The 24130-nt window shown below is 49.1% G+C and overlaps 1 protein-coding gene across 2 annotated transcripts in view; it reads left to right on the forward strand.

The window, feature by feature from the left end:
* The window catches only part of DSCAML1 (DS cell adhesion molecule like 1), a 356252-nt gene that overhangs the window by 322243 nt on the left and 9879 nt on the right, over window positions 1-24130 (forward strand). For both annotated transcript variants that reach the window (XM_074335416.1, XM_074335417.1), the window contains 7 exons: window positions 2033-2179; window positions 4545-4700; window positions 11950-12089; window positions 17808-17961; window positions 21287-21404; window positions 21786-21949; window positions 22261-22359. In XM_074335416.1, coding sequence (XP_074191517.1) covers window positions 2033-2179; window positions 4545-4700; window positions 11950-12089; window positions 17808-17961; window positions 21287-21404; window positions 21786-21949; window positions 22261-22359 — 978 coding nt within the window. The remainder of the gene's footprint in view (window positions 1-2032; window positions 2180-4544; window positions 4701-11949; window positions 12090-17807; window positions 17962-21286; window positions 21405-21785; window positions 21950-22260; window positions 22360-24130) is intronic.

The following is a 24130-nucleotide window of genomic DNA, read 5'->3' on the forward strand; positions in this document are numbered from 1 at the left end:
GAAGAAAGGAGAACACAAAAAGACAGAAAGGCAGATAGCAAACAGAGACACAGAAAAGCCCAGGAAGAGCTAACTGCAGTCAGCTCCCCCACCCGCTCCCCAATCCTGCACCCTTACCATCCCCCCACTAGCCCATCCCTTCTGTGATGCCGGCCGCAGGTCTGGCTGGGTTAAGGAAGACCAACTTGTCATGTGGTCCTCTAACACAGTGCAGCCAGTCACATTGCTGGGCCCTCCCCTGGAGCTTCTGCTGTCATCAGGTCTGGGGTGGGGGCCAAGAATTTGCATTTCTAATAAATCCCCCATGTGATTCCGTTGATGCTGGTGCAGGAAGCACCTGTGTGAATGGAACACTAACAGCTGGGTGATTATCCATAAAAGGAGCCCAAGCTTGCGGAGGTGAAGTCATCTGTCCAGAATTGCCCATCTGGTAAAGAAACAAACCCAGATCCAAATCCTAGCTTGACCCTGAATCCCACACTCTTTCTGTGGTTACTCTCTTGCTTGGGAGCAAGGCTGGATGCAGAACCAAGTGATATGGATGCAGGATGCTCGGGAAGGCACGTCCAGGGGGAACAGCTGGCCCAAGCCCACACTGCAGGCCCAACAAAATACGAAGCTCCTGTCCACCCAGAGTCATGCCAGGAAACAGCCAAGCTGGGCCCACTTTTGGCCTCCATCAGGGCACCACTTCCTTTGCTTTAGGGTTTGGAGGGACCTGGAATTTCCAATAGGGCGAGATCAGCATGGGCTGTGGAGTCATTTTCCAAACAAAGGAGAAGGGAAAAAAAGTTTCCAGCAGCATTTGCTCAGCAGTTTTTCATACTTAATTAAGGCCCTCGTTAGCCTGTCAGATCCTGATCGTTTCCTGGCAATATTAGCGCTCCTCCTGGGGTATTCAAGGGCCCCTGCTTTAGCAATAGTGTCTTTTCCATAATTATATTACCTTCATTTTGTTCAAACGGGCGATCTGTATTAGTTTATTACACTGGGTCCCTAATTACATGGTGCTTATATTTTTACACCTAAGTAATATGAAACAATAATCATTCTCAAAGAGGATCGTTAGGATGATATATTATCATTTAAATACTCATAAAAATTAGAGTTGCCTCTTGTGGGGCAATGGGATCTAATTACCTTCATCCAGCCTGTGCCTCCTTTCTCCCACTCAACGCGAAGCAGATGCAGCCTTGCCTTTTGCCCTCTGGCTCCTCGGAAACCAGCGGGAAGTGCCACCAAGTTCTCCCTAGCCAAGGTGGCTACTGGGGCCTGGTGTCATCTCATGAAGGGTGAGCTGCACAGGGCCAAACCCGGAGTGGAACTTAGGTAAAGCTCAAAGGTAGCTCTCGAAGGGAGAGGGTTCAAGGCAGGTCCACCACCTAAGTTGGTCTCAGAGAGTGTTTTCCCATCATCAGAGGCATGTGAGGAGGGACAAAGGTGTAGTGGTCCCAGGAGGCCCAACGGTGTCTGTGGAACCTCTTTTCCTCTTCATCAGGATTAATTGAAATCCTCTTCTCTTCTTTTCCATCCCCTCAGCTTGGCACAAGGACACAAGGGTACCTAGAGCCAGGCCTTGGTTCAGACGCCCTGGTCAGGTGACACCTAAGGGCTGGCAGCCATCAGACAAAATCATCCATTACAGATACCCCCAGGGATGGCTTGGAGGTCTTCCAGGCTCTGCCATGGTCAGCAGAGGTGGACTCCCTGGGCTGTCGTGCCCCCTGATGAATTCCCAGGGGCTCATGCCCAGAGTTCATCACCTTCTTCCCCTAATATTTACCCAGAACCAGGGACATAACACCCACAGAACAGGGAACCAAGTCTGTAAAGATCTCTATTTACCCAAATCTCAAGGAAAGGAGAGTTGGTTCACTTCCTGACTAAAACTCGGATCACTCACTGAGTAGAGAGGTCCCTCCACTTACCTAACCTGAAGTTCCTCTGACGGGGCAGCAGGGCCTGGCCTGGGACACGTATGTGGTGTTTACCTCCCTGACTGGGCTGTTTGGTTCTCCCCTTGCCCACGCAGTGCCCAGCCAACCCCCTGAGAATGTCCGGGCCTTGTCCATCACGTCTGACGTGGCCGTCATCTCCTGGTCGGAGCCCCCACGCAGCACTCTCAATGGCGTCCTCAAAGGCTACAGGGTCATCTTCTGGTCCCTCTACATTGATGGGGGTGAGTCTGCTGGGAATGATGGCTGGGTCTCAGCGTGAGAGGCGCAGTGTGGTGGGGTCTGCGTCCGTGCTCAGTGAGAGTTGAGCATCTTCCCACGGATGTCAAGTGGAAGTGCAGCCCCCTCTTCTGCACGTATTATCCTGGACCAGAGCCAGGGACCAGGGTTATCTCTGGTGGGGGGAGGGACAGCAGCAATAAGTTTGGGAATGACTTGGTTGGTAATAGGGGCATATTTGCTTTTCTAATGTAATGTGTTGGTATTAGGCCTTGATGACCGTATCAGTCAGTGTCTCAGCAGGGAACAGTTGGCATACTCAAAGGGGTCAACTGAAGAGAGTTTAATGAAGGCACTGCTTCCAGAGGGGTGTGGAGGGAGGGTAGAGTACCTGAGACTTGCACCTGCAGGAAGCCATTACTACCTAGGGCTGAAGGGGCTAGAGGAGGAGGCAGGGTCCACAGAACCTAGGAGAGCTGCCCCTTGGCCAGGCAGTGAGGCATGCAGTGTGCGTAGAGGAGCTGCACAGCACCTGGAGAAGGAAGGACAAGCGCCCACGTGGAGCTGGGGGCAGGAATGGCAGATGCAGAAAAACCAAGGCAGTGTCCCAAACCTTTGCATGGCTTCCTTCCCCTGGGATGCGTTGGTCCAAATCGGCTTGTGTAGCTCCACGAACACACCCAGCCCTGCCCACTGGTGTGCACAGACTTGGCAGTGACCAGGAAGTCTGCAGGAAGCCAGCCAGAGAACCAGCGTCCCTAACTCTGGAAATGTTCTACTGGGGCCACAAAGGGCTACAGTGAGTTTGCTCCACAGATCCTGAGCTTTCCGCCACCAGCCTCTGGCCCCTCTCTTCTTTCCTGGAGGGCCTGGGATTCCAGCTCACAGCCATCTCTCCAGGGCAGCTGCCCTCCTCTTCCCCTCCTGGATACTGCTCTGCCCAGACACACTGCCAACAGGAAGTGTCTTTCTCTGCCACCACCCCCACTGTCTCCTCCAAAAGCACAGAGGCCTGGAACTCAGGGGTTTGATTTCAAGGTCTCCCAAGTTCTTTTGCTGTGAGATGGCCTCATATATCTGTGCTGGGCCAAGTAATGGGAGGTCCCTCTTTTTCCAGAACTTGCTTCTTTTCTAAGCCTAAACACTTCTCCAGCTCCACCCCTCCAGGTGAGGAAGGCATGGGCCTCTCTAATCTCCAAAGGTCATGTGAATTGTTGGCCATGCTGTCCTCTTCTTCCTTGGTCTTTCTCTGACTCCAGTCCTAGACAGGTCTGCCCTGGTTTCTGACCTCCTGGAAAAGGGTCTCACTGCTCAAGCCTCTGAGGTTCCCCCACACTTACTAGAGTCCCCTCAAGCTGCACATGGCATTCTTACCCTCCGGACCCTGGCAGGCTGCAACCCTCCTCTGGCCCAATCCTGGGCCTTGGACTCTTTGCCTACACCAGGTCCCGGGGAGGTGCTGGGGTGGGTTTGCAGGCACTGGGCTTCTATAAGGCCTGTCCTCAGCCAGTGTCTAGGCCCGTCTTTCTACAAGTCCAGGAGTCCCAGTGGGAGGACTGTCAGCTCACGTGCCTGTCGAAAACTCTGGCCCTCCCATGGGACCCTTTCTCTAAGCTCTTCAGGGTCTACGTCAGGTTCCTTGACAGAACGAGGATGATGCGTTCTCACTGAGCGGGAGGAAGGCCTGGCCCTTCCAGCCTGAGGCTGTCAGCTCCACCAATCCACCCAGGTTCTCTGAGCGAGTTCTTAGAAGGGTGGGTGTCCTCAGTGGTGGAAGAAAGTAATGAGGACTTAGCCCCTGTCATATTGAGAGTTCAGGGTGGCCCAGGAGCATCCTGACGCTGTGGAGGCAGCGTCAGCCTGTCACAGATCACCCAGCCTGATGCACTGCCTAGAGAGATCTGAGAGCCCCAGGAGGCACTGAGGCAGCAAGGACGACTGGCTGCTGACCATCCCAACTAGCCTGGGCTCCCTCCAGGTCCAAGTCACTCCTGGGGTCCCTCACATGGAGAAGGGGTTAGATGGTCAAGGGGAGCGTGTCGCTTAGAGAGATGGAGAGATGGAAGTATTCTACAAAGAGAGTATTCAGTTGAATTTGGTGCAAAGTCGGCTGGGGGCTAAGAACAGGCCAGCATATGCCACTCACCCTAGTGGGGCTGCTTGGGGAAAGGTGTGGCCTGGAAGCAGTGCCCCAAATCTGCCCCCATGTACATTGGGGTGGAGGGTGCCCCTAGTTGCCACCACATGCAGTCAAGGTCTGAGCCCAGTGAAGCAGTCCTGACAGGAGCCCAGGCTGGTGGCAGGGCAGCGGCCGGGGGACCACGGTGTGGTCAGTCTGGGCCTCACTCAGAGGCTGCCTGTCTCTGCCAGAGTGGGGTGAGATGCAGAACATCACCACCACCCGGGAGCGCGTGGAGCTGCGCGGCATGGAGAAATTCACCAACTACAGCGTGCAGGTGCTGGCTTATACCCAGGCCGGGGACGGCGTGCGCAGCAGCGTGCTCTATATCCAGACCAAGGAGGACGGTGAGTGTCCCTCAGGCTGCGGGGCCCGGCCGGCCCTCGGGAGGCACCCCGAGGCCTGTTGCTGAGCCTGCCCTTGCACCACCCCATTGCCCATCCCTCCGGAGGAGAAGGGAGACAGCAGAGTACCATCCTCTCTCCTGACACTTTGAAGACTCTGGGGCCCTGCTTTGGGAGAATGCAGCTTACTGTGGGTGGCAGTGAAATTCTCTGGGACTCCTGCATAAACATAGAAGCAACCATAACCCTCTACTCCTGTAACACGGGGTCAAAGGCCAGAGAAAGCCTCTCCTCCCACCCCCACCCAAAAGGCCTTCTTTGTGTGGCATCTGCTCCCCTGCAAGGTTCAGCCTGGTTTCCTCTGGATACAGATGGTTGGGGTTGGGGTGCAACAGGAACATCTGCTGACACATCCCAGGTTAGGGACTCGGCAGTCACCCGACAGAGGCCCCAGAATGGGCCTGGCCCTGCACTCCAGTGTGCTGGGGGTCTCTTAGGGAGGGTATGGGAGGTACCTCCTGTTGAAGCTATGGTCTCAAAGCCCTCTCCATGGGGGCAGAACTGGAGAAAAACTAGAGATAAAAAGCCAGGCCTCAAGGATAGAGTGATAAAATAAGGGAGTAGGGGAGGCTGGGAGCCAAGTCAACCCAGGGAAACAGAGCAGGAGAAGAGCCGACTTCCATCTAGGGCTCAGAGCTACATACCTCAGCCCACCCCAATCCCATCACTTAGTTCATTGTTAAACGTTCTGAGCCAGGTACTATATTTTCTGAAGAGTTGGTTTATGTGAAGAGTGGCTGGCCCCAGTGGGCACTTAAGAAACGGTAGCCATAGTTGGGACTATGGCTTCCTTCTCACTTAACCTCAGTTTTGCCAAAGTCTAGGTCCTACGCATACAATTTGCAGAAGGTACTGAAGACGTTAAAAGAGTTGAAAAAGAACGACAGACTAGCAGTGGTGGTGAAGAAGTTCCCAGAGCAGCTCCCAGCTCAGCTTAATGTTCCCCACTCTCCCGGAGCCCCTCCATTTCCATCAGATCAGCCCTTCCTCATCTTAAGCTCTGAGCAATTAAGTATTTACCAACCTGGGGGTGGCTGGTTAGCTCAGTTGGTTAGAGCATGGTGCTGGTAGCACCAAGGTTGCCAGTTTGATCCCGCATGAGCCACTGTGAGCTGCGCCCTCCTTAAAAAAAAAAAGAAAAGAAAGAAAGAAAAGAAAATTTCCCAACCTGCCTGCTTTGCTTTTCCTCTCATTAATACACCCACCAGGGCTTCCTGAGACAGCTTCGGGCAGAGCCTCCTGCTCTTGTGTGGAGACTGAACAGGGATGATGCTCAGAGCCTGGCCCCTGTCAGGGCTCAGGGCCACACATACACAGACACCTTCCCAGCCTCTAGAAATGAACCACTGGGGCCCCCAGAATTCCAGCATCCTACTCTGATGCAATGCCTGAACCCTAAGCACCACATATGTTTAAATGATAGAGGTGAGGCCCTACCAGGGAATCCAGAGGTCAGGGAGCACCATCCCCCCCCCCCCCAGGGAGCTTTCAACTGTCCAGTCTAGAGCTGCTTATGGAGTCACACACAGGGACACACACGGTCAGAGCCAGGGCTCCAAGCCAGCAGCTTCACAGAGTGGAGGGGGCTCTGGCAAACACTACAGACACGCATGTCCCAGCCCTATCATTTATCGGCAAGTCACTTAACCTTTCTTAACCTAAGCTTCCTCATGATAAAATGGGGATAAGTGATGTCTCATCAAGTTGTTGTAAGAAGTAAGTTAACTATAAAATCCTTTCTAAAATGTCAAATGCTAGAAAATGGTAGTTGTTTTAAGGCTACCAAGGTACTGGCAATGAAATGACTGCTGCGGGTGAACCTATGTGCCCCAGAGACAATTGGTGTCCCCAGAGGGAGGCCTAGGCCAGAGGAATCTACTCTCAGATGAGGTCTCATCCAGAATAGTGGTCATAACTTGACATGTATGTGATGTCATTGGCATGATTTAACTTTCCCAATAGCCCTATGAGGTAGGGGTATTATTTCTATTTTAGAGGTAAGAAAACTGAGTCCTAGAGAGCTAAAGCAACTTACTGAAAGTCACTCAGCAAATAGGTGGCCTATGAAGGCTTTCTTGCTTCCATATCCTCTGTACTGTCCATTTTACCACTTGTATGAGTTAGGAAGATTTTGGTTGTGAGTAATGCGACTGAAAAAAAATTTAAGCAATAAGCATAGTTATCATCAGATACAACAAGAAGTCTTGAGTAGGGCAGCTTAAGGGTTGGATAACTCAGTGGTCCCCATCTTTCTGCTCTGTCACCCTCAGTATGTCATCTATTCCTCTCACGATTTCAAGATGACTACAGCTCTAGGCACCACACCAGACAACACAGAGTTCAGAGTGAGAAAAGCTGTCTCTTCCTATGAGCATGCCTCTCTTAGGAGTGAAAGAAACCTATCCCAGAAACCCCCTCAAGAGATTTATCCTCATTTCCCATTGGCCACAGTGGAGGGACATGCCTCTTGTTAAGCCAGTCACTGAAAGGTGAATGGAGTTATCATGGCTGACTTGCCTTAAGTATGATAAGTCCTCTGGCATAGGTGATGGAGACAGCTTTCTCGAAGGAGTGGAGAAGAATGGGTACCCAAGCAAAAGTGAGGCTCTGTTTGCAAGGAATAGGAAAGAATAATGGAGGGTGGGTAGGCAGATAACCATGCCTACTCCACCAGTGCTACCCTAACTCTACCACATTCTCCCATTTGTAGGTGGCAGGTATTACATTCATTTCTTAGCTGACTTGGAAAGCAGACAAGTCCAGTTTCCACTTCCAGCTCTGCCATGGGAGCTTAGACAAATATCCTAATCTGAAGACCCTGTGACTACACACTTACCACTACCACCCCTCAGGATTTTGCATTTTTCCAAAAGAAAAATATTATCAGGAAATTTAGAGAAAAGCAAACAAACAAACAAAAAGATAAAATGCAAACATATAAATCCAAGCTCATTTCTTCCATCCAGATCTCTCAGTCTGAGCTTGGTTTCAGGCTGGCTTGACGGGACTCAGTTTATGAACGACAAAGCCTCTTGCTTACTCCTCAGCGCCCCTGTGAATGCCAAATACCATGTGGCTATTCCCCTGTGAATAGCCACATGGCCTCAGAGTGCAAAGTCGAGTTGGATTTTAGACCACTTTAGAGATCTTTAACTGAAGAAGAGGCTTGACTAGACACATGTTTTAGGAAGGTATCTTTTGTAGAAGTATAGAGGACTGATGAGAGGAAGGGGGTGGGGAGATAAGGTCTAGTGTCAGAGAGGACTGTTAGAACCTGTGGGCATCTAGACAGAGGAGAGGAAGGTGTATACTAGGGCAACAGCAGTAAGGATGAAGGGAGGAGAGACAAGTTTTGAGAAACATATCAGAGGATATCCACTTCCAGTAATTGTGGACTAGGTAACCCAAACCCACTCTCCTTCTTACTGAGGACACTAGAAAATCTGGATAAAATATTTTTTTAAACACCTGCTTGAAGGCATCAGATTTCTGGCAGGAGAGTGAAGAATTACTGGGCCAGGATCCAAGGGAGAATGGAAGCCCAGGAGGTAAGCCTGGCATTTGGAACAGCTTTTCCCCTGGGAGGACATTTGCTGAACTGGAGGCCATGGCTGAGAATCTGAGCAGCATGAGAAAGACATGAATTGGAAGCCAGGGCCTGCCAGCATATGTGGGTTTGTCTGGTGAACCACCCTCACTTTGAGTTAAGACCACAAAGGATAGCACTCTAGGATTAAACATGGACCACAAGTAAGCAGCTCAGCTTCAAATCATTTCAGTCATGGAAGTTATATTGAAGTAACTCCATGTTGCTAGTGTCCTAAATTGTAAGTACTTGACAGATCAAACATGAATTCTCTCTTCAGGAAGATTACATCATGTGAGGCCTCAAATTATTTTTACAAACAATTTTGCAAATACTGTGCCTGGCATACAATAAAAAAAATAATAATAGGGACAATGTGAAGAAAAGCCAGCAGAAAAAAAAATAACAGACAAAAGAAACAGGCCCATGGGGATTCCAAACATGGGTGATTTAAAACAACAACAACAACAACAAAACAAACAAACAAACAAAAAAAACCCCACAAATATGGACTTTTAAATAATAATTCTTAATAAGATTTAAATTTTAAGAGAATTGGAAACTCGAGGAACAAAATCAAATAGAAAATCTAGAAACAAAAATTACTAATACCTAAAATTAAGAACTCATTAGATATATTTAAACAAATTAGACATAGCTGAAGAGATAACTAGTGAACTGGAAGATAGTTCAGAAGGAAATGTCCTTCTGAAAGACAAGTGAATGGAAAATAAAAGAGCAAGTAAGCCATAGGGCAGTGATTTTTCAAACTTGACTATGCATGCAAATCACTTGGGGATCATGTTAAAATCCAGGTTCTGTTATAGTAGGTGTGGGGTAGAACTTGAGGTTTTGCATTTCTAACATGCTCCCAGGTGACTCGGCTGCTGATCCATGGACCACATTCTGAATATCAAGGACATAGAAGACATGAGAAGATAACCCAAAGAAGAGGAGAAAGAAAGTGGGGCAGAAGATAAAATGTCTGAAAACTTTTCAAAACTGATAAAAGACATAAAGCCACACATGCAAGAAGTTCTACAAACTCTACAGGAAATAACTTAAAGAAATCCATACCTCGGCTCATCATAATAAAGCTTATAAACAAACCACACAAAGAGAAAAATATTAAAAGCAACCAAAGGAAAAAAGACCAATTACCTTCAAAGGAGGTTTTGTCAGCTAACTTGTCAGAAACAATGTAAGACAGAAAACAATGCAATGGTATATTTAAAGTATAAAAGGAAAATAGTTATCAACCTATCACTTTATACCAAACAAAAATATTCTTCCAGATTAAGATGAAATAAAGAAACTTTCATACAAATAAAAACAGAGAGAATTCATCACCAACATACCTGCCCTGGAGAAATATTAAAGTGCATTCTTTAGCTAGAATGAAAATGATCCCATTCTAGGTGGAAGCTCACTGATGCAGGAAGGAAAGAAGAGCAATTAGGTGATGAATGTATTGGTAAACATAAATGAATATTGAATGCATAAAAATGATGATGATGATGATGACGACGATGATATCATCTTAGGGAGGGTCTAAAATATATGCAGAATTACGGTATACAGCAATGGCACATAAGTTGGGAGAGGGTAACTGGAAATTCTAATACCTTTGCATTGTCTGAGAAGAAAAGTACCAATTAATGTATTAGACTTTGTTAAGTTAAATATTTATGTTGTAATCTGTTCAGTAACCACTAAAAGTAATGAAAGACTATATAGTAGCCCAACTAATAGAGAGGGAGAAATACAGCATTTTAAAAAATACTCAGTCTAGAAGAAGGCACAAAAGGAAAGAAAAAAGGAAATAGGTGGGACAATTGGGAAATATTTAGTAAGATGGGATATTTAAACTCAAATACATCCATAACTGCATTCAAGGTAAATTGACAGAATTCTCCAGTTAGAAGATAAAGACTGTCAGGCTGGCTAGCAATGAAACACAACCCAATATGTGCTGTTTATAGAAGACATCTGCGACATACAGGTATAGAAGGGTTCAACGTGAAAGGATGGAAAAAGATAAAAGGCATACCATGCAAAACTGTCAAAGAGAAAACTGGACTATTAATGTCAGACCATGTCACACTATGTTATACTAATGTCATGCTATACTATAAGCCAAAAGTGTTATTAGAGATAAAGAAGGACACTCTGTTGTGATAAAGGACTCAATTTACTAGGCAAATAAAACAGTTCTAAATTTGTGTGAACCTAATAACATAACCTCAAAATATATAAAAGCTAAAACGGACAGAACTGAAAGGATAAATAGAGAAATCCTCAATTACAGTGGAAGATTTCAGCATACCGCTTTCAATAACTGACAAGAAAAACTATGCCAGGATAGAGAAGACTGGAACACTACAGTTAGCACACTTGCTCCAGTGGCCATCCACACTGCAGAGACACGGCAGAGGTGGAATGGCAGAGCTGTAGCAGCAGTGAGGGAGGGTGAAGTCAAGGATGATTGCCAACTTCTGGGCTCAGGCGCCTGGATGAATGATGATGTTGTATCTAGTTATTTTATTTAACCTAGAGATGTTGACCACTTACTAGATTTTTGTTTAAAAAATGAGGTAGGTGCTAGAAGCTAGAAGCTGAAAGAAGGAACGCAAAATAATAATTGTTGCAATTTATCAAGTGTCTTCTATGTGTCAGGCACTGGCCAGGTGCTTTGTTCTAATTAGCACTAATTCGCCCTAAAACCTTTAATGTGGTTGTCATTATGTCCATTGTACACATGGGGAAACTGAGGCTCACAGAGGTAAAATAAGTTGAATAGGATACCATCACTTCCTCAAAGGAGTGTTAAAGCTCCCAGGAAGGAAGACAAGCATACAAGGGAGAGATGAAGACGGAGAGTGTGGGCCGAGAACAGGAAGCTTCCAGTCTCACGGCCAGAGCACCCCGGGGTCTCAGCCAGGCCAGGGAGGCCCAGAAATGGGACCGGGGGGAAGTCAGAGTCCATATGAACTGGGATCCACTTAGGATGGATTTCCCAGCCAATTCTAAAGTAGACTTTCCCTCCTGAAAACAGAAAGGGCCTAGCCAACAACCCTAGGGCAATGTCCTGGGCACAGCATCACAGTCATCCACTTGCTGGAAACACAGTCATCCACTTGCTGACCACAGCCCTTGACCCTCAGGAGGAGACCCCCTCTATGAGTCTGGAGTCCCCACCTCACAGGCCTGAAAGCAAAGTGCCCAGTGTATTTGTTTGGCCTAAATACAAGCTATTAGTAAAGCACTGGATGGGGAGCAGGTTAGGGTCATAGGGATCAAGATGAATTCCTCATGGGCTATATTTCCCTCTTGAGGGTCCTAATTGTCCTAATTCCTTGGTTCTGGCCAAACAGCTCTGCAGCTGGCTCTTCCCAGTGCCTCCATCTCAGAGACTTTGTTACAAGTCTAGAATGATGCCTTTGTCCTCCCACCTGTTTGCCATGCTAGAACCTCCCCCTTTAAACCTCAAGGATGCCTCCTCCAGTAAGCTCTCCCAAATTGATCTGCCTCACTCTCCCCATCCTGTCATTCTTTCCCACAGGCCTGTGCTCCTCCTTTCTCTAAACTGGCCTTCTCCCTGCTCAGTTCCAGGTCCTCCCGCTGGCATCAAAGCTGTCCCTTCATCAGCCAGCAGTGTGGTGGTGTCTTGGCTCCCCCCCACCAAGCCCAATGGGGTGATTCGCAAGTACACCATCTTCTGCTCCAGTCCTGGATCCGGCCAGCCGGTAAGTGGGCCCAGGATGAAGAATGAGGAAGAAAGAAAAAGTACTCTATAGATCAGCTGGCTTCCAGGCCAAACCCTGGGCATGCTTACATCTGTGTTTCTGCTGGGATTCTGGACACACGAGAGTGGCTGAAGCCTCACCCAGTGTCCACCTTGGATCAGTCCTCTGTTCCAGGGGCTGCAAGATTGTCACAAGCCGTGGAAGCCCTTTGAGTCAGGGGTCAAGACCAAGAAGCCATGAAAGAGAGGCCAGGGCCTTGGCTCTTTTGGTCTGGCTGACCAAGGAAGCCTCTAGCAGGCCGCAGAGCTGTTGACTGGGGACTGGCAGGTCCATGGTCTATGGAGATGAATCACTTATTAGCGCAGTCGGTCTGGGCTTGGAGGGTTGCTGGGGCTCTGTCCTGAGTGTCCCCCTCAGTATGGATCCAGCTGAAGGGAGGAGAAAAGATGGGGAACAGCTGAGAGAAGGCAAGGGCATCTCTCTAGGCCAGGGCCTGGGCCTAGCTGAGGGGAGAGAACTGAGAGATTGTAATACGTGCCCAAATCCTGGGGCGGGGGAGGCAGCCCCCAGGCTGGGGCACATTGCAGGGTGCTAGCTAGCCCTTACCCTTGAGCTGAATGCTGAAAGGGGTCAGAGAGGCCACACAGAAAGGGAAGAGAAGATGAGGAGGGTGCAGATATGCAGCCACAGCTCATAATATGCATCTTTCTCTCTGCCTCCACTCAACCGCAAAGGGCTGCTGCGTGACTGCCCTGGAGCACACCTGTTCTAGTTACAAGAGCAGGTGCAAAGATACCTGCCCTCAGGGGGCTTCCAGGTGGGTAGGGAGGCTGAAGGATGCCCACTGGAAGGCCCAGAGTACTGTCCAGGAGATGTGCTCGGGATGGGGGAGCAAGAAGCAGGATGCCAGTTTCTCCCTCCATCAGCAACTTGTGCTGTGATAGCAGCCCCAGCATCTGCAGATGAGCTTCTGGCAGCCAGAAAAGCTGTCCTGAAATTGCTCAGTAATTGTGTCATCATCTCCTCCTCTGCTCTCTGCTTTCCTGTGGTCTTTCTGAATTATTCTGAGTGGTAGGTGGCTCAGCTCCTCACCAGTGAGGCCAGAGTTCTGTAGCCAGAGGGGAAGCCCAGAAATGCCTTTTCAGTGACTCCGTCCCCTCCTCTCCATCCTCACAGCCACTACCTCACATGCGGGAAAGTGCACTGTACAGTTCCATGAATCCCCACACACCCCGGCAAGTGGCACCCAGAGCAGGGAACAGGACATTACATGCCCCAGAAGACCTCTTTGGCCCCTTCCCACCAACACCCTCCCTCTGGCAGGGTAATCACCATCCTGACTTAAGATTAGTGTTGCCTCTTTGTACGTGATATAAATGGAGTCGTATCATTTGTCTGGCTTCATTTACTCAACATTATTTTGAATTTGTGAATTTCACCCACATTGTTGTGTGTGGCTATAGATCATTCACTGTCACTTCCGTATTGTTTTTGATTGTATGTGCATATTATAATTTATTTATCCATTGTGTTATCCATTGATAAGCATTTGGCTAGTTTTCAGTTTGGAGCTGTTACAAATGGTGCTGCCGTGAGCTTTCTTGTACATGTCTCTGGTGCTCATGCATTCCTGTCGGGTGTGTACCTAGGACAGGAAATGCTGGGCGCTGGGGTCTGCAGAGGAGGGGTTGATAACACCCTGCCATTGTTGGGTGGTTGTGCCAATTTTCCTGTCAATGTTTTTAGCCATGTTTTCTGCCCCTCCTTCCCCACTTCCCCACCCCTCCCCCACACACATTCTGGGCTCTCCTTACACTAAGCTTGTCACCATTCTGGACACCCACTCTGCCCTTTCACACCCCTAAGCTCAGCCCCTGTGGATCCCTACCATGGCGTGCCCTTCATCCTTTGTCCTGCCCTGAGTGCACTAGATGGCACCCAGCTGCACGCTTGTCTGTCTCCTGCACTGGTCTGCGGAGCCCTGTGAGGACTAGAGCAGCATCTTTCCATCTTTGCGACCGGCTGCCGGACACTGTGCCTGGAACATCATTGTCACTAAACACTGTTTGATGAATGAATTGCGAGCAGCCTGGCAATTGTAAAGCCTTAGACATTGGGCAAGTTTCCCTTCATAAACTGATTCTCAAGCTTGGGTCTGATAATGAAGTCTTACAGAAGGATTGGTATCTGGGAGCTCAGCCTCCTCATTAACTCCATTCAGAAGCCCCCAGTCGACTGGCTGGTGACCCCTCTCCCAGGCCCCAGAACAGAGCTGCTGGTCCTCCTCCTGCTGCCAGAGACCCTGGGTCCCTCCCTGCTTACTGTTCGTGTCCTGAATGGGTGGGAACCTCCACTCTCGTGGGAAGATTTCCCATCAGACAGTGTCACAAAAGGGGCTAGGTGTGCTAGTGTGATGAGAATTTTAGCCACATTTGGGGTAAGGACTGGGCTTAGTGAGGGACCCAGGACCTAACCATTATGTGTCATTGTTTGATGTTACCATTCTGCACAAATATATTCCAAATTCCAAACAGTGCATTAAAAATTCATTTATGAAAGAGCTCCAGGAATGAGTGCTAGGGATGAGGACACACTCATGTATACATGACAGCGCAAAACCATGGGTATAAGAGTGGGGTTAAAGACAGATGCTTGTGAGTCTGCGTGTGAGTGTATGACAGTGCATGCGGAACCCTCGGAATAGATGTGGGAAACTGCATGTGCATCGGCTCCCAGGCAGTTATGCCCTGGGGGTGACCAGAGCCGTATTGAGTCCTGTTAGAAATTTTACCAAAGACAAAACAGCTGTTGTTTTTCTCTGATTATCAAAATAATGCAATTTTATTGTAGAAAATCCTGTAAATATAGAAAGGAAATGAAAAATTACTCGTATGACCATTCCCTAACTATAAACACTGGTAATGTTTTGGTATATAGCCTTCCAGTCTTTGATCTGTACATATATTATGGGTTTTGTTTTATTTTACAAAATTAAAATAAAATTTTACATAACGTTATAAAATTTGCATTTTTCATTGAATATAGGTAGGCACCTTGCCATGCTATAAAGATTTTTTTAAAATATGATCTTGAATGGCTGTATATACATAATCTATTTAACCAGTCCCCCCCCCATTATTCTATTTTCAAATTTTCACCGTCATAAATAATTCTTCATTGCGTATTCTTCATAAATGTCTCTGTGTACATGATTTATTATTTTATTAGGGTACGTTTCTGTAGGAATTCCTGGGTCACAAACAATACTCTTCAGGTTTGCACACACATTTGCAAACGGCCCTCCAGAAAGTCTGCGCCGCCAGCACTCTAAGTATATACTTGTTCCTCGTGCTTGAGCTGAAACACCACATTATACATTTTTCATTTTTGCCAGTTGGATTTTTCTTAATGTGTCTTAGTTTAAGTTATATTTCTTTGATTACTAGTTACTATTGTTATATGTTCATTGGCTGGCTTTGTTTTGTGTTTTTCATCGTTGGGTAATTGTCAACTCACGTCCTTTGTCCATTTTTCATTTGGGTGGCTCATGTTTTTTTCATATTGAGTGTGCTTTACATATTGAAGACAATCTTTTTTTTTTATCATATAGGTTGCCAGTATTTGCCAGTTCATTGCTTGCCTTTTGATTCTATTTTTGGTGTACCATAGGTTTCCTTTTTATGTAATTCAAATTTATACATCATTTCCATTCACTATTTTTGCCTTTATTTTTGTGATTAGAAAGACAGATAAGTGTTTAACTATAGTTTCTTCTTTTGTAGTTTTCACCTGTTTTTTAAACCTTTGATCCCCTGGGACTTTATTTGGGAGTATGGTTGTATGTTTTTTAAAGTGATTTCAGCAGATTCTTAGGGAATCCAGATTAAAAGGAAGGCTGAGCAAAATGCTAATACCTTCAAGAGGAAACCAAATCTTTCCTGCCCTGTGTAGACACAAATGTACAGTCGGGTACACATTGAAATACACAAGCAAGTACACTCAACTTTTCTTCACAAACACACACATACACACACACCCCACACCTCTACCCTCACAGAAAAATGAACCAGGAGAAGAACATGTCCCATCATATATATATATATGAACTTATATAGAGAACATATATATATAACCCTTGCCTCATTTGTGCCTCACTGGAACCACACAGGATAGGCAGAGCCATATTGCTTCCTTAGCTTGCAGGAGAGAAAACTGAGGCCCCAGGAACCATGAAAGATACGTATGAGTCATATGCCTAGTAAGAAGGGCAGACGAGTGTTGAAGTCATTACACTACCCCACTTCATGCTCAGATATGAGCCACAGTTATGTCCACAATCCCCTGAGTCTGTAGCCTGAAAGGACTTCCCAAGTACCAGGGCTCAGGGTGGCTCTGCACCTGTCCCCTGCAGGGACCTCTGGGTTCAAGGCCAGATCTCCATGAGGGAGATAGGAAGAGGAGTTTGCCAGGGAGCTCTGTGTGTCTTGTGGGAAGCCTGTACCTTCTCCCTAGCATTTCCCTGCAGACAGCCTGCGGCCCAAAAAGATGTTTTCTCCTGTTATAAAGTCATTGGGCCCTTCAGCCTCCCACGGGGCACAGAGAACGTGCCTCTGTGACCCTATATCTGTCTGGAGGTTTGTCCTTCAGCCTGTGATGAATGCATCTGCATATCTGTGTGTGTGAGCGTGCGCATGTGCTCACTTGTGTGCAAGAGCCTGTGACTGCAGAGATAACTAATTATTAGCTCCCTCTGGCCTCAGGGCCCCCCCATCTGTTCCAGGGGCTCCCCCTCCCTAGACTTCCGCCCTGATTTCAAAGAGGCCCTAATGCTGTCCTCCTTTCCCTTCCCTGCGGCTGACCAAAAAATAAAATAAAATGAAAGTCAGCCCCATCCCGCCTGCACAGGGAAGAGGCTGACAGGAGGTCTGCAAACTAGCGCTTATCAAAAGCTCCTTCTCAAATTCATTTCAATATCTGAGCCTCTGGTTTCCAAGGCAACATAATCTTTTCATCAAAGCAACTGGTAAAACCACTGGGATCTGATATTGTTTTGTTGGCAACTTGTCAAAACTGTCATTTGGTTTAAAAAATTTATAGATTTATATAACCGACAAATATATATGGGATCTATACCACTACTAATCATTAATAAAGTGCTGCCCAGTGAAACTCTCAGAGTTCCCTCTCCCGCCCCTTCGTCCCCAGATGGGTTAGCCACCTACAGAATGAAGGACTGGTACTTAGATGGCAGGGCTGGGAGGTGACTCTGAGTGGGGACCGAATAGGGAGCCTGTCTGCAACTCTAATAAGGCAAATGTAGTAATTTAGCTTCTTCCTAGAGACTCCCTTTTCTCAAGGTTTTCCTGGGACCCTCTCTCCTCCATTTTCTCAGCTCCATCTCTCACCCAAAACACTCACATTCCCTGGCCAGGCGCTACAGTTGCCAGCACCTGGATCAGTCAAAGAGGTAAACTGAGGCTGACCCAGCAACACCCCAGAATAGGCCCCTCAGCTCCCAGAGCCAAGCCCAGTGCGGACTGTTCACTATGGCTCCAAACCCAGAAAGAGCAAAGAAGGCAGGATCCTGCCTTCCCTTCCACAGCCACCCCACCACCAGCCATCACCTCCTCTGAGCCCAGGGCCACGAGGAAGGTTGGAGTTGGAGGCTGGAGGCCCGAGGGCCTTGGTTCTTAGTATTTTTTTTGCTCTGCCCCGCAGGCTCCCAGTGAGTATGAGACGAGTCCAGAGCAGCTCTTCTACCGGATCGCCCACCTGAACCGTGGTCAGCAGTACCTGCTATGGGTAGCTGCTGTCACCTCTGCTGGCCGGGGCAACAGCAGCGAGAAGGTCACCATCGAGCCTGCTGGCAAGGGTGAGCAGCCTGGGGCTGGGCCAGAGGGATAGAAGCTGCCATAAGCCCCCTTCTAGAATTCTGGTTCTCCCCAAATAGGGGCTGTCTCCCCTCCAACTTGTCTGTCTGTGAGGAGCTGGCCAGCCACCTGCCTCCCTCCTGCATCCACCAAGACTGGACCTCTGCTGCCCCCTGACTCCCAGAAAGCCTCACAACATGCTCGAGGCAGCACTGATACCCAGGGACCAGTCCCCCCTCCAAACTCTACTCCGGGGTTGAAAGAAGGGGGAGTCGGACCACCGCCCACCCCCGCCCGGTCCACAGCGGTGTTTTTGTCCCAATGGTCAGCTCTCCAGAGTGGGCTGAGGCAGGGTACACTGCTCCACAGGGGCAGAGCTGTGAAGAGAACCCCCTCATCCCAAAGCCTGGGCACTTCAGGTGGAGGGGACCCCACTGATTGCTGCTGGTTCATTCGATCAACAGACTACAGAGTGCATGTCGTGAAGGAGGCTCTGGGCTGGAGGCTGCACACAGGGTGGATTAAACTGTGTGGACCTCAGGGGGCACCCCACTGGATCCCTGACCTGGGCATACGTGTGCCGTGGGGCTCGTGTACCCACTTTACAGGGAATGACAGTTGTGAGGCTGCAATCCAAGATAAGTCAGCCAGCCTCACTGCTAGCCTGCCTTCTGTGCCAATCGTAGGTCTGGGACTTAGCCACACAAGCCCATGAATTCAGGTCCTCTCCTTTGATGCTGGGCCTCCCTGGGCCCTTCCTCTTGGTTCTGCCTCCTCCACATCCATCTGACTCTCTAGCCGAGAGTCTCAGGACCAGCACTCGATTGGGGTGGTGCCTGCCTCAGCCCAGCCACCGTCCTAGGGTGACTAGCTGCCTTGGTTGGGACACAAGAGTCATCAGTCCTCCCTTGCCACAGGCTCAGAGTTAGCTAGCACTCACTAAGGGCCTGCAATGGGCCAGGGGCCGCCGCCTGCCCTGCCAGTAGGGTTTGCTATCCCATTTACAGTTGAATACTCTGAGCAGGAGTGGCATGGTCTGCAAGGCAGCTAAGAGTGGTGGGCTAGTTCTTCTGGCCCCAGGTTGGGGCTCTTTCCACACAATCTCAGCATTTCTAACCTCCCCTCACCCTTCCTCCCAGAGGCATAGCATCCCCTCCTCCTACACTCGTCTCCTTCAGGAAGAAATAGGCCTAGAGCCTATAATCCTCTCAGAACAGCTGGCACTGGCCCTGAGACAGGGTCCGAGGGCCTGGGTGTCTTGGCAAAACCTGGCCCCTTCCCCTCTGGGTATGAAATGTAACATTCCCAGAGGGCTTTGTACTTCCTAGAACACATTATACATCCTCCTGTTTTGTCCTCACAGCAGCCCTGTGAGGTAGGAGGGACAAGCACTGCTCTTCCCTTCTCTCCCACCCGCCACACACGCACTGAGACACAGACAAGTTCAGGGAGCCAGTCCCAGCCGTGTGGCAGAACCAGGCCCAGAACCAAGTCTCTAGAGAACGGGGCGTTCTCCTCAAGGCCCCCAAGACTTCTCTCTGGCCCCAATGGTGGCCATCTTAACTTGGGCCCCTCGGCTCTGTCCAAGTCTTTCCAGCCACGAGGTGGGCCACCACTGCTCTGAGCAGCCGTTTTCCTTCTCCTCCAAAGCGCCTCCAGACCCATCTCCTCAGCCCCACCGCCCCAGCACTGCCCTCACAGGAGAGGAACCTCCATTTCCGGCACCCAAACCTCTAAACATTGCTTCCTCAACCACCTTACATGTTCCAGCTCCCCAAGAAGGGACCCATGGCTTAGAGGGGCCTGCTCTGGCCTTCTGAAACACTTGGTCACTTGGTTAATTTAAGACCTTTACTGAGGGCCTGGAGCTCTCTGAGGTACCTGGCAGGATTACCTTCTCACTGCACCCTAACATCGTTGCCTCCCTTGCTTTCCATGATGCCGCTTGTGCACCCCGGTCCTCTCAGTGTGCTCCTGTCCCCGACACCACCACCACCCCCGCGCCGATCACCCCCACCCCCCCACACACACATCTGGGACATTCCTTTCTCCTCTGTGCCCATATGTGTTGACCCCAGGGCTTTGCCACTTCTCTGTTAATCTACATTCCCCCTCCTGGTGACCTCAGTCACTCTGCTGACTCCCGCATCAGTGTCTGTGGTCCAGCCATCTCTCTTATGCTCCAGAACATTTATATGCAGCTGCTTTCTAGCTGCCCCATGTACTTCGCGTCCCCAGGTACTTCGCTCTCAGCACGAGGCAAAGTGTTCCCATCTCTCCTGCCTCCCCCTCCCTCCTCCCACATGCCCTGTCTCCATGAGGACACTGTCACCCGCCTAGGTGGCCCAGCTGAAATCCTAGCAGTCATCCTTACCTCCCCTGCCATCTCCTGCCCTGAAACCAGTCACACCCCAAGTCCTGGGAGTCCTTATCCTGAGCTGCTCGTCTCCTGCCCACTGCCATATATCACCTCCAGCCAGCACCGTGCCCACCGTCTTGTCTCTGGTCTAGGTGCGTCCTTCAGGACCAACTCCACCAAACCATCCTCTGCAAGCAGCCGGAAATTTATCTAAAACTACTTTGAACATCTCCATACTTACTTATAAGCCTCTAGTGGCTCCTCATGACCTAAGAGGAAATCCAGCCTCCTTGCTCTGCCAGGAGCCACCTCCACCCGCCATGCTGCTACTCCTACTCACCCTTCCAGCGCCTGCTCTCGCCCGTTCCTCTTTACTCGCCCTGGGCTTTGATCACCCAAGTATCTGAAGATCCTCACACTCGCCATGTGATTCAGGCCTCTATGCCTCTACTCAGTGCTGCTCCCTCTTCCTAACATGCCTTTTCTGCTCTGCATGGTGAATTCCTTCTTAGCCTTCAAGATTCAGGTCAAATCTTCCTATTCTAGAAGCCTCCCCTGGCTGTCACCTCCGTTACCACTGAACCTGGCAGAGTTCACTTCACCTTCTTTGTGCTCCCATGAGTACTTGCACCTACTCTTTCCACAGTATTTTTCACCCAAATGATTTTTTTTTATCTGTCTCCCTCTTGGACAGTGAACAACTTAAGGACTGGGAATAAATCTTATTCATTTTGTGAATCCTCAGAGTCTCATATGATAGCTGACCTATAAAAGGTATTTGATACATGTTTGTTGAATCAATGACTCCCAGCTGAAATTCCCTGCACCCATCTCCCAGCCCACACCCAAGGTAGAGGTCAGGTAGCAGAGGAAGGACTTGATGTGAAGTTCAGGGAGCCCTAAGAAAGGGGGGCCAGGGCAGTGTTGTGTGTAGCAGTAGGGTGGCCCTCATACTCTCTTTCTTGTAGCCCCAGCAAAGATCATCTCATTTGGGGGTACCGTGACGACACCCTGGATGAAAGATGTCCGGCTGCCTTGCAATTCAGTGGGAGATCCAGCCCCTGCTGTGAAGTGGACCAAGGACAGGTGTGTGCGGGACCCTGGAGGGATGGGAGACCCCCAGAGAGGAACATAGTAGAAGAGCCGTGAAGAAAAGAATCAGATGTCCCTTCCTTCCAGCTGACTTGGTCGCCTCCAGCCCTGTGGAGGCCCTGCTGGGTACACAGCTACCACAAGCAGCCCTGGCCTCCCCGACTCGCCTCTATTGGGAGTTTAGGATCTCCCTCCCCTGGATGGTCAAAAGGCCAAGGTTACTAGATAACACCTGCCCCCCAGGAAGTCCTAAATAAAGACCCAAGAATCCAGGGTCCCCTAGCAAGCTTCCTTCTGCTCCCAGCTCCACTTGCTTACAGACCTGGGGGAGGCTCCAGGTGAGGGGATACTTGCCATAACCCATACCCCCCACAGTGAAGACTCGGCCATCCCCGTGTCCATGGATGGGCACCGGCTCATCCATACTAATGGCACGTTGCTGCTGCGCGCTGTGAAAGCTGAGGACTCAGGCTACTACACCTGCACGGCTACCAACACTGGGGGCTTTGACACCATCATTGTTAACCTTCTTGTGCAAGGTGAGACCCTGCAAGGCATGCCTGGCTTGGGTGGGGGCAGGGATGGAAAAGGAGTAGAAATCCCATTGCGTGAGAGAGAGGGTTGTTGAATGGAGGGAAATGACCAACCACCAGGGAGACCAACCCTCAGTGGAACAGCAGTGCCAAATGGAAGAAGAGGCAAGAAGAGTGGTGAGAATAAGCAGGAGTGGGGATAGTGCCTAGAAGATGGCAAACCCAGCCCCTTGCCCTTCTTCCCATTTGGGTACCCCTTGCCCCCCATCATCAGAAGTCAACCATTGTGGTGAGGGCTGTTGGCTTTCCCCTCACAGTTCCCCCGGACCAGCCCCGCCTCACTGTCTCCAAAACCTCTGCTTCGTCCATCACTCTGACCTGGATTCCAGGTGACAATGGGGGCAGCTCCATTCGAGGTGAGAGGGGTCTGGATGAGGAGGGGAAGAGAGGGGAAGGAATTCTGGGCCCAGGGGCAGAGGAAGGGCTTCACTCACTCCCACCACGTATCCCCATAATGCCCAGGAAGTGATGGAGGATGCGATTCAGACCACAAGGAACTTACCTAAGTACCATGAAAAGTACACCAGCATAGGCATCTGGGCTTTAGGACACCTACCCCCGTGCCACTATCGAGCTGTGTGAACCTGAAGAAGTCATTTCCTTTTCTGGGCCTCAGGTTCTAAATCTGTAAAAGTGGACGAACTACTAGATGCGTGCTTCTCAAACTTGAACTTGCATGCAAGGTGTGGTCAAACAATATGGTGAATGTTTAAATTTTTTAAAAATTTATTACAGTAAAAGACACATTGCCATTAATCTCCCTCAAAATACTCCCCCTCACTTCGAACACATTTATCCCATCATTCTTGCCACTTTCTGAAGCAATTCTGGAAGTCCTCTTTCATGAGTGTCTTTAGTGGCACTATTGTCGCCGCCTCGATGTCCTGAATCAATTTAAAACGTTTACCTTGAGGGCCGGCCCAGTCGCTCAGGCCTTTGGAGCTCCGTGCTCCTAACACCGGAGGCTGCCGGTTCGATTCCCACATGGGCCAGTGGGCTCTCAACTACAAGGTTGCTGGTTCGATTCCTCGACTCCCGCAAGGGATGGTGGGCTCCGCCCCCTGCAACTAAGATTGAACACGGCACCTTGAGCTGAGCTGCCGCTGAGCTCCTGGATGGCTCAGTTGGTTGGAGCGTGTCCTTTCAACCACAAGGTTGCCGGTTCGACTCCCACAAGGGATGGTAGGTTCTGCCCCCTGCAACTAGCAACGGCAACTGGACCTGGAGCTGACCTGCGCCCTCCACAACCAAGATTGAAAGGACAACAACTTGACTTGGAAAAAGTCCTGGAAGTACACACTGTTCCCCAATAAAGTCCTGTTCCCCTTCCCCAATTAAAAAAAAAAAAAAAAAAAAGGTTTACCTTTCATGGTCATTTTGACTTTGGGAAGAGCCAGAAGTTTCATTGTACCAGATCCAGTGAATCAGGTGGATGAGGATAAACTGTAATAGTTTTATTTGACAGAAATGGCCATACCAGAAGCGATATGTGACACGGAGCCTTTCGGTTGTGATTACAAAATATGGTGAATGCTGCTGCCGAGTGCCATCCAACGGAAAGGCTGGGATCTCCAATATGAGAAGCGGTGCATCAGACCTTACTAACAGTGTGTGACAAGTTTTCACTGATTCGGTGCAGTCAGTCGGGTGTGAGCTATGGTTGAGAGAAGGTGTGTTTTAAAGTGTGCCATAAATCACCCTCCATCATGACAACACCCTGTGTCACACATTGCTTCTGGTATATGGCAATTTCTGTCAAATAAAAACATTATGGTGTGTCCTCATCCACCTTATCCACCGGATCTGGCATGGTGAGACTTCTGGCTCTTCCCCAAAATAAAAATGACCATAAAAGGTAAAGGTTTTGTATCGATTCAGGACAATAGAACAATGGGATAAGTGTGTTCGAAGCTGTAATAAATTTTTTTTACTGTAATAAATTTTTATTTAAACATTCACCATAATTTTTGATTACACCTCATATGAATCACCAGGGAATCTTGTAAGATCCCCCAATTCAGGAGGGTTGGGTGGGGGCTGAGAATTTGCATATCTAACAGGTGCCCAGGTGATGCCACGTTGCTGTCATGGGACAACATGTGGAACACTAAGATCTAAATAAGATCC

This window comes from Rhinolophus sinicus, linkage group LG06 (genome assembly GCF_036562045.2).
Source record: "Rhinolophus sinicus isolate RSC01 linkage group LG06, ASM3656204v1, whole genome shotgun sequence".
NCBI lineage: Eukaryota > Metazoa > Chordata > Mammalia > Chiroptera > Rhinolophidae > Rhinolophus > Rhinolophus sinicus.